This window comes from Macrosteles quadrilineatus, unplaced genomic scaffold, assembly GCF_028750875.1.
Source record: "Macrosteles quadrilineatus isolate MER2022 unplaced genomic scaffold, UCM_ALF_1.0 Scaffold_1__1_contigs__length_201487025, whole genome shotgun sequence".
Classification (NCBI taxonomy): Eukaryota; Metazoa; Arthropoda; class Insecta; order Hemiptera; family Cicadellidae; genus Macrosteles; species Macrosteles quadrilineatus.
In genome coordinates this window covers 52,926,562-52,937,370 of record NW_026542594.1, presented here as the reverse complement: position 1 = coordinate 52,937,370, position 10,809 = coordinate 52,926,562, and the positions used below count along the sequence as shown (strand labels likewise).

At 33.8% G+C, this 10,809-nt stretch overlaps 1 protein-coding gene across 1 annotated transcript in view; it reads right to left on the bottom strand.

The window, feature by feature from the left end:
• Positions 1-4,821: 4,821 nt before the first annotated feature.
• LOC128983071 (transcriptional adapter 2B-like) overlaps positions 4,822-10,809 on the bottom strand; it is an 84,337-nt gene continuing 78,349 nt past the window's right edge. The window contains exon 13 of the mRNA XM_054402217.1: positions 4,822-8,971. Coding sequence (XP_054258192.1) covers positions 8,876-8,971 — 96 coding nt within the window. The 3' untranslated portion in view covers positions 4,822-8,875. The remainder of the gene's footprint in view (positions 8,972-10,809) is intronic.

Here is a 10,809-nt window from a genome sequence, read left to right as displayed (position 1 = left end):
TGTTCAGCTATGGGTTGTGTTAGGGACTTGATAAAGCCTCAACAATTTATAAAAAATATTATCCATTTTCACCAGCGAACCGGGGCACGAGTCATTATAGTTTCTTCTGACCAAAAGGCGAAACGAAGACTTTGGAGAGGACTTTCGCACAACGAGTTTGTAAAGACTTTGGAAAATCTGATAGCCTCACACTCATCACTTGCCCCTGTCACCACAACACCCCAGAAGCAACAGAGCAACAGCAACACCTCCATCACACAACAATCACCATCTCCAGAATTTTCCACCCAATGCCAAAGTGAAGTGAGTGATAAAAGCCAGTCCAGTGTAAGTGAGTGCGTAAATGGAGCAGAAAGCAATTCAAGTACCCCGACCAACTCAGATGCAACTCCAGACTCCAGCAGCACTCCACCATCACGTGAACCTTTATCACCTTTTAAAGGATTCAATACACCAACAACTGAGAAACTGGACTACATAACTAGTAATTTAAGCATGTATGATACTAATAGACCTAGCTCTTTTATAAATATTTCACCTTTTTTAGGGAACATGACCCAATTTCCACTCTTAGGAACAAAGTAAGGCATACAAGTAATAATAGTAATAACTTTTGGTTTTTACATCTGAACATTCAAGGTTTTTGTAATCATTCTACAGATCTGTGTTTTTTACTGGAGAATAGTAGCAACAACATAAAAGTAATATCTCTGAATGAACATTGGTTAAACAAATCTAATATTAATGTATTAAATAAGTTAAGTGGTTTTAAAGTAGCTGACTATTTTTGTAGATACAGAAAACTTAGAGGAGGCTCAGCTCTTTTGTTATCTCAAGAAATTGAATTTAAAAAAAGAGATGATCTCAAGTTTTTAAATGAAGAAAATAATTTTGAATGTAGTTTTGTAGAAGTTTGTGAATGGAATACATTATTTATTTCAATCTATCGTATACCAAATCTGGACATTGATGACATATTTTTTGAGAAATTTGACTGTCTTTTGTCTAAACTTTGGCATGAGTCTAAGTCAAAAAACATTTTAATAGCTTCAGACCATAATATCGATCTTCTAAAAAACAATAACCGATCAAGAAGTTTACAATACCTTTGTTATCAGTTTGGGTTAAAATATCACTTTTTTCAACCAACAAGAATAACTCCAACCTCCAAAACTTGCATTGATAACATATTTTCTAACATGAAATTGATTTCAGATAAAGCTGAAACCCAAATTATCAATGCAGGTGCATCTGATCATGAAGCAATACTATTATCACTAGCTGACTTAAAACCACCCCCCTCAGCTTTAAAAAGATCAAATGTTTCTTTTAAAAGGTCATTTAATTCAGAAAATTTAAATTATTTCAAAAATAGTCTTATTGAATCAGATTGGAAATTTAATCCTTTTGAAACTGTAAATACAAATTATAATAGCTTTTTAGATTGCATCATGAAAAATTTTAATCAAGTTTTCCCTCTTAAACAATCAAAATGTAATTCTGTTAAACATGCATCCAAAAACTGGATTACACTTGGTATAAAAATATCCACTGAAAGAAAACGGCTTCTCCATATCGAGTCAAGATGGAATAAGTCTAAGGACTTCCAAGATTATGTAAAAACATACAGACAAATATTCAAAAAAACAATTGAACTCTCTAAAAAGAAATACAATGATCATTACATTAAAAATTCTCTTAATAAGACCACAGCAACATGGGAGATTGTTAAAAGGGAACTTGGACAACAAAAGGAAAAATCTGAATTACCTTATCATGTTCAAAACGATTCCTTGAAACTTACACATTTGGCTAATAATTTCAACAACCATTTTCTATCTGCACATACATCAGTAGGGTGTAGTCCTAAAGCCAAAGAGGCTCTGAATTTTATAGATTCAAAGTACTACAAAAATACATTTAAATTCAAACTAATTACCGAATCAGAAGTAAGGAAAATTGTATTTTCCTTAAATAACACAAGATCTGTCGGTTGAGATCAGATTCCATTGTTCTTACTTAAGCATGTAATAGATGAAATACAAACTCCTCTCTGTAATCTCATAAACCAGTCCTTAATGCACGGTATTTTCCCAAACAAACTAAAATACTCCAAAATTTTACCACTCCATAAGAAAAATGATAAAAACACTTTAGAAAATTACCGCCCAATAGCTATGCTCTCAAGTATATCTAAAATATTCAAAAAATGTGTTGACCTACAATTTAGAACTTTTTTAGAAGATAATAATATTTTTAATGATTCCCAATTTGGATTTAGAAAAGGATTAAGTGCTCAACAATCAATGACTAAATTAGTAAACTGTGTTGCGAGTTCCTTGGATGGATCTCAGAAGACAACTGGAGTTCTGTGTGATTTAACCAGAGCTTTTGAATGTGTCCATCACAGTTTGTTAATAGACAAACTTGAAAAATATGGAATAAAAAACAAGGAACTAAATTGGTTTTCTACATACTTGAGGGATAGATATCAAAGGACTAAAATTATCAAATTTGGACATACTATAAATTCTAATTGGGAAAAAGTTGAAGTAGGGGTGCCTCAGGGATCAATATTGGGCCCCTGTCTATTTCTTATTTATGTAAATGACCTACCAAATGTGTTAAAGATGGATGTATTTCAATTTGCTGATGACACAATGCTGTTATGTAAGGGACCCAATGTTGAATCCCTTCAGCACACAGTAGATACAGAATTGGCCGCTTTAAGTGACTGGTTTGGAGTAAATGGGCTCTCCTTGAACATGGACAAGACTCAAGTAGTTAATTTTCGATCAGATCATAGAAATAGTTTAAAACAGACCACTTTTACAAATCATCAGTTAAAGTTACAGATACTAAAACTCAATTAACAGTTTATCATTCATATTTTTCATCATTAATGTCATACGGAATACTTGTCTGGGGAAATTCTTGCCATGGTAAGAAGATTTTTAGGCTTCAAAAGAAGGCACTTAGAATCATAGCTAAAGTACCCCGAAGAAGTCCGTGCAAAGTCATCTTTCAGGCTTTTAGCGTTTTGACATTTTATGACCTGTATATTTTAGAAGCATTATTTTGGGTATTCAACAATTTGTCCATTTTCAGGGAGGGTCACACAAACCATAGGTATAACACTAGACATAAGAACCTAATTAAGCCCTCTAGCCATAGATTATCACTATTTGAAGCATCACCTCAATATATTGGACCGAAATAGTATAACTTGATTCCTGATCATTTAAAAAACATTGCAAATCCAAAAAAGTTCAAACAAAAATGTAGAGAATGGTTATTGACAAAAACATTTTATTCTTTAAATGAATTTTTAAGTGGAAATTGGGAGGGTTAAGTGTTGAAATTATTTTATTTGGATTTATTACTATTTAGATTTAAGTATTATAATGCATTGACAAATGTCCTGTCATTTTATGATGTAATGGCATTCTGTAAATAAATAAATAAAAATAAAAATATAATTTTAGCAAATTTCTGATATAAACTATATCAGTAAAAGGGAATATTACTGGGACCAATTTATATATCCACCCAAAACTGAAAAAAAAAATTTGACATAAACAATACTATCCTATACTCAAATACGAGCAATGTTTGCTTGTATGTATGCTTGCTTGCTTGCAGAAAGATTTTGAAAACGGCTCCGACGATTTTCTTCAAATCTTGTAAATAGTTTATTTTTGGCCTAAAAACAAGTTTCATACAGTTAGAACTGCCAACAAAAATCTAATTACGTAGAAAAACGAAACTGAAAGTCACATTTTTTTAACATTAGTCTTATGGGTTGCTAAGTAACCATGTTGGTTGAATTAAATAACAAGGAAAAAGTAAACAAAAGACTTGAAGTTGTAGCATGTGTTCATAATAAGCCAACTACCCACAGCATACTAGCAAATTACAAATACAGTACAAAAGGGAAAGCATCACTTGTTACTATTGAGCAAAGATTATACTGAAGATTGCTCGATACATTTTAGGCCAGTATAAACGCAAGCAGTACGAAGTGTGGGATCTGTTTATGACGAAATCCTAAAATGCTATGGGAAGGGAGGGAAACAGGTCCGCGACGTAGGAAGTGGTGAAGGAAGTAGTCAAGGCGAGATGTCTGGAGTGTGGGAACTGTTTATGACGATTAGATTATGGTATTTGCAATCCTAAAATGCTATGGAGAGGGAAGAAATCAGGTCCGCGACGTAGGAAGTGGTGAAGGAAGTAGTCAAGGCGAGCTGGCAAGAGTGTGGGAACTGTTTATGACGATTAGATTAAGGTATCTGGAATCCTAAAATGCTATGGGAAGGGGGGAAAACAGGCTCGCGACGTAGGAAGTGGTGAAGGAAGTAGTCAAGCTGAGCTGTCCGGAGTGTGGGAACTGTTTATGACGATTAGATTAAGGTATCTGCAATCTTTAAATGCAATGGGAAGGGAGGAAACAGGTCCGCTTTGTAGGAAGTGGTCAAGGAAGTAGTAAGGCTAGCAGTGCAGAGTGTGGGAACTGTCTGTGGCAATTACATTAATGTATCTGCAATCCTAACATGCAATGGGAAGGGAGGGAAAAAGATCCACGACGTAGGGAGTGCTGAAGGAAGTAGTAAAGGCGAGCAGTGTGGAGTTTGGGAATGGATTTATGTATCTGCAATACTAAGACTGCTTTCAGAGTAAACTAATGATTTTCCCCGAGCAAGGCTCGGTTCCCAGGTACTCTCTATATACTAAGCACAGGACAAGAAAGTAAAAATCAATAACAACAAAATATTAACATTATCTAAGTAGGTAAGTTAAATAATACTGGTAATAAAATCCAACTGAAACAAAAACCTTTAATAAAAAATGTTTGAAACATACAATAAACATCTATTAATTAGTACAAACATAGAAATAACTTAAGTCTAAGATAATAGGGAAAAAGTGTACATAAAAATTGTCTCTTTGGCAAATAAACAAACTCTTTCACTACATAAATATTACATAGTAGATAATGAGAATTCTGTAAGTTGTAAGTACTGTAAAAATCAAAAGATGGTACATGACATAATTTATTATTTTTCATTCAATCGCGTACAACCAAAAAGTATTAAAAACCAATACTTGAATGAATGAGGTCGTCATGTTGTAATATCAAGACCTGACTTGTTATCAAAGGAAGCTGCCCACACTTCCTTCCTGACACAAAAATAGATAACTGGTTGATGGGTACAAGCAGCAGGTACTAGAGTGATAAACTAATATGTACAATGTTGTTAAACAGACAGTCTTGTAAATCAAGGACCATTAAGTCAAACAAGACATGGTAGTTGTAAAACAAGATTAAGCCTAATTGTATGCAAAATATCATCAAGAAGCTTAATTCAAATGACAGTACTTCTATTAAACTGCTACAGTGGGACCTCAATACCGGTACATAATTCAAACCTTGATATCTCAAATGATTTATAATCCCCTTTAAATCCCCATAAATCACAAGTTTAAAAGTACTTCTATAAGTCTAATGTTTTGAATATTTAACCCCAATACGTAGAATTTTAACGGTTTTTAATCTGTAATAAATACTCAACCTCTATAACTTGAATTTTCCCAGGCTTAAGAAAAAAGGTGAAATCGCCAGGGAATTTGAAATTCCGCCTAAAACTTTATCGACAATTTTGATATACCGTGCAAAGTATTAGGCGGAAGGTGGATTAATCAATAAGAAAATATGTAACAACGGTGAGTTTAAAGACATGGACAAATGTGTTTAAACATGGTTAAAACAGTGTCGAGATAAAAACATCCCTCTATCAGTCCTGATTTTGCAAGAGAAGGCCATTCAATATGTCATTTGAATGGATGATAAATTGTTTTGTTTTGCTTCCCCATAACTTTCAGTACATATAAATAGCTTGAGCTCGATTTATAAACGTTTTGCGTGTAAAAATCTAGTTATAAAGGTCATGGTGTAACATCAATATCAGAATCCAACACCTCAGTATCTCAAATTTTCGGTAAATTATCTTCATAATTTGAGCCTCGCTTTGTTGAAAAACTTGAATTTGTATCATACCTCCTTGAGATTCAAGATATCGAGGTCCTACTGTATATAATCTTTAACCAAGCCAAACAAGTTAACTTTGTAAATGTTCCTAAATTATAAGATGTATTAAATCAATCCTAAGTTGTGTTACTAAAACTTTAAATATACAATAACAAATCTATAAAAATAGTGTGTTGTTTGATTTTAACTACGTGACATTGTTTATGTATAAATAGTAAGGCTCGCTGGTGAGTTGTCAAAATTTAACTATATTTTCACATTTATCTTAAAACAAAAATTTCTAATTCAGATCATATAGATGGTGTTTCAACATAAAACTACTCTTCATAAGATAGTTGTTAATCTTACAAGCTATTAAGTTGAGTAATAAGGTGGCATTTTCTTGGAATCATTCACACATTTTCATATAGAATCTTATCATATAATTTTTGTCTGTTCTCTCCTAGCATTGGGACCATAGACAATCACTTGAAACTAAGGTAGTCCTAAACCCTATAAACATTGTCGTTGGAATTTCCTCCTATATTTGTCTTTGCTTTGACCAATTAGATCAAAAAGTATGAAAAAGGATTTAAATGAAGAGATGTAATGGTGTTATCCAAAGTAATAGGTATTTTAAAATACTATAATACTAATGAAAACAAGAATTAGGCCTATATGGATTTTTTACATTACCTGTCATACAGTTTCAAAAAGGGATTGTTAACCTACAAGCTTTAATAACAGAGTCAATAATTTGTTAACTTGTATTTGATTAGCAGCAATGAAGTGGAAATGATGTGTAAGGATGTTGAATTCCGTCAGGTAATGTAGGTAATGTCAATGAATCACAACTTTTGAGAGTGCCAAATATATGAGTAAAGTTTACAGCTTGAATGTCAGCCAAGGCTCCAGTGTCAGCATCATCTGGACTATTACACCCTGTTGGCTCAGGGAAAGCCCTACTCAACACACACACACACATGGGGTGGGATGGACCATTGAGAGTGTGTGTGCGTAAGTCGGATACCACACAGATAAGGCCGAGCTCAAACCGCATTCCCTGAGCAAACAGGGTATAGTAGCAATAAAGATCCTGGCTAGATTTGTGTCTTTATAAAATGTTTCCTAAATTGAAATCTGATTATTTGGTTGGTGCAAGAGAGGGGTCAGTACAGTACAGTCTAACCTTGATATAACGAACCTCGATATAACGAATTCCTTGATATAACGAATTTTTTTGAATCCCCTAGAACTCTCCATAAGACACAATGTATGTTTTACCTCTACATAACGAACAAACCATATCAACGACCTTGATTTAACGAATTTTTCATGATCCCGGCTAAAATAAGACACCTCAATATAACGAATTTGTCATTGTCAGAACCTCTACATAGCAAATTTAACCTCTACTTAACGAATTGTCTGCGTCTCTCCCTCGATACAACAAACCCCCCACCCCCATTATTGTTTTTGAAAAATCAGTTTCTTCATCAAATGAAATGGAAAGGTGACGTCATCGCTCGCGCTAACATTCGTCTGCTTCATTTTAACACATCGCTGTCTGCCGTCTGCTGTCGTCGCTGCATGCGCGCTATGTTACAACTGAGAACTGATTTCATTCACTGAGGACTGATGACGACGTAATGTGTAGTAAACTGTGATTGGGTGATAAGTAAATATGGTGAATTGTACAATTTTTGGATGAAGAAAAACCTAAGAAAGAAAAAAAATAGAAGAACAAAGCAAGAAAAAGAATAGAAACATCGTTATCTTAACATTCCTTTTACGAGTGTTTTTATTATGATTAAGTTGGCTATGATTATACACTTTTATAACGACTTATCTAATAAGTTTCATTATTTTCAATACGATTTGTTTAAACTAAGGCAACACCAATTCCATAGTTGATGATTATTACAGAATTGACATTCCTCTGTTGTGATTTAAAGCAGTACTGTAGCACTGTGATTTTAAACTTACAGTTTATAACATGTACCAAGGTCAATGAATAGAAATGTCATGATTGCGCAATATTAAAGATTCCTACCCTTTAGTACCCCAGATAATCGAGGTTTTATTTTAAAATGTAAATACTGTACTGTAAAGTATTGTAGCCTATGCTACTTTAATTGTGTTTTAATGAGATCAAATCACGACCTATATTGACTGATGCTGGTTCTGAACCTCGACTTAGCGAAATTCCTGCAAACCTAACCTCAATATAACGAACCTCGTTTTAACGAAATCCTTGATATAACGAATATTCAGTTCGGTCCCTTCAGATTCGTTATACCGAGGTTGGACTGTACTTGTTTTAATTCACTATTGAGAGGAAAAATGTTTATGGACTAGTTTGTACATTTAAGTCTAAAAAAGTAGTTTTCGTATAAAAGCTAAATTAATATATATTTTGTTACTGTCATTGATAATTGTTATAAGATCTTTTTCTGGTTAAAATCACACCTATCATATAATGTGTTGATTTATAAACCATCCTAATGGCCAGAACTCTGATAAAGTCAGATAATCAAAGAGCAATATACAAGAGCATTAGGAGGTTCCTAGTTTAATGGTTAATCTAGGAACAACTTGATAAAATCTTGCTCACTGGCATTTGATACTATTTCAAAGAATAAAAATAGAAGTAAATATAACTTATAAAACGTTTTACTTTATAAAACTACAAAAAAACAAAAAAAACAATCCGTATTAGCCTGGGTTTCACTTATATTAATAAGGATACAAGTTACAACTTCTTAGCAAAATCAAATATTTCAAACATAACTGGTCCATCTGCACTGAGCACTGAGCAGTATTATCACAGTTGTAGACACCAAGGTGATGTTACGAGGAACTGGTGACACTCGACACCCAGCCGCTACTGACCAGGTGGTCTAGGATGTGTTGACTGCCATCACCTTCTACATTCAGCAGGGGATCCTGGCCAAACAACATGACATCAGCACCAAGATCAGTCTAACTTACCAATCAAAAGTAGGTACAATATATTAGAAATTCACACTACTTCACAATCATAGGTATTGTATTTGCATATTTTTTATATTTTGTGACGTTGATCAAGGACAAAGGTCTCCGGCTGAGAAGAAGCTAAATCTCGACATTATCACAACGGGTCGTACTTCCGAGATGACATTTTAGACAAAGGTTATGGGAGGGAAAATCAACAATGAATCTTGCTTTGTGATTAGGTTTCAGCATAGATAAAACATACTCCCTTAGTAGATTTCTCATCCTTATGGAACAGCTGAAGACAATTTTATTGTTAGTTCTGTACGGTTTATGTAGAGGTCGTGTTTTGTTTACAATTTGTTTCCCGTTATTACAGCCATTTAAAACCTCGTTTAACCAAATATTACGATCTAATCATAAACAATAACCTGTCCCCTAGTTATATAACCGAACAGTAAAGCACAAATCAAGAAATTAACCCTAAAATAATAGAAACAAAGTTTCGTCGACACTAGCGCCCATGTTTCACATACATGAACTAGACACGAAAAACGTGCTTCAAAATTTACAATGGGATGAGAAGTCTACTTGTGTTGGTTAGTCTATGGTTTCAGTAACCTAAGTTATCAACTCATATTGAAGTTCATCACGAGTTGACGGATGAGAATGGAGTTTTCGTAAAATTTGAATTAGCTTGCTTGGCTGGGACAGGAGACCTTGGACCTTAATTTACTTTACAGACAATCATTGTAGACATATTTTAGAAATCTCAAGTATACAAATTGTTTCAACTCTTAACTCCAATAAATGCTGCAAAAAATGTGTTTCCAAAGAGAAAAAATCCTAACAGCGTCAGAACAAACAGGAAGCAGCACACAAAAGAGAACATAAATAACTAGTATAAAGAAAAGCCCAAGGAAGTTGATAGACCTAAAAGTATTCACCTAAAAATGTAATTTTTAAGGCCTCTTTCATAAAGTCTGACAAAAAGGACCCGCTGAAAATGTATCGATCATTTTAACAACACTTAGTCAAACAGTCACTAATATATTTAAGTAGAGAAGTTATGTTAGGAGAGAAAATGACTCTAACACAATGTGTTTTATTCCCTTACCTCTCTAAACTGAATCAACAGGGAATAGGATCCATGGGGGTTTTGCTCTTAGTATTATAAAGTTCTTTTGGGGATTTGTAGAGGCAGCCGGAAAGCTACAAGTTGATGTCTATAACTTTCTATTGTATATTTAGTCAGTGTTTTAATGAATGGACAATTATCTCATGTAATGCCCAATAATATGTTTTTCTGAGGCCTAAAAAATGATACCAAAAACTAGAACCCCTATCAATACAAGTTCCTGTCAGATATAGCCAGTTCCTGCCCCCACTCATCAGATAAGATACCACTGACACACTCTACTGTTTTCCTTTCTGCTATTTCACATCCTTTTCCCACTCCATTCACTCACATTTATCAATGTAAATTAACCTAATTGGTAAAATATCAATTTATTCTTAAGAAACTTGGTCTTAACAGTTATCAAAGTCCATATATAGATCCCATGAAGTACCCATGAACTTTTGAGAAAACAACAAGTCACAACCCATAAACCATATACTTAAAATGTTCGTCATGACGAGAAACCTTGCGCAAAACTATCCATTATTTCATAAATTGCCCTTTTAGGTTGTAATTCCTTTCTATAGGGAATTTTCCATACAGTAGACTCCCTCTTATCCGGACACCTTTTAACTGGACTACACTCGACGGAAATGACATATCTTTAACCGTACAATTTTTATCAGCACAT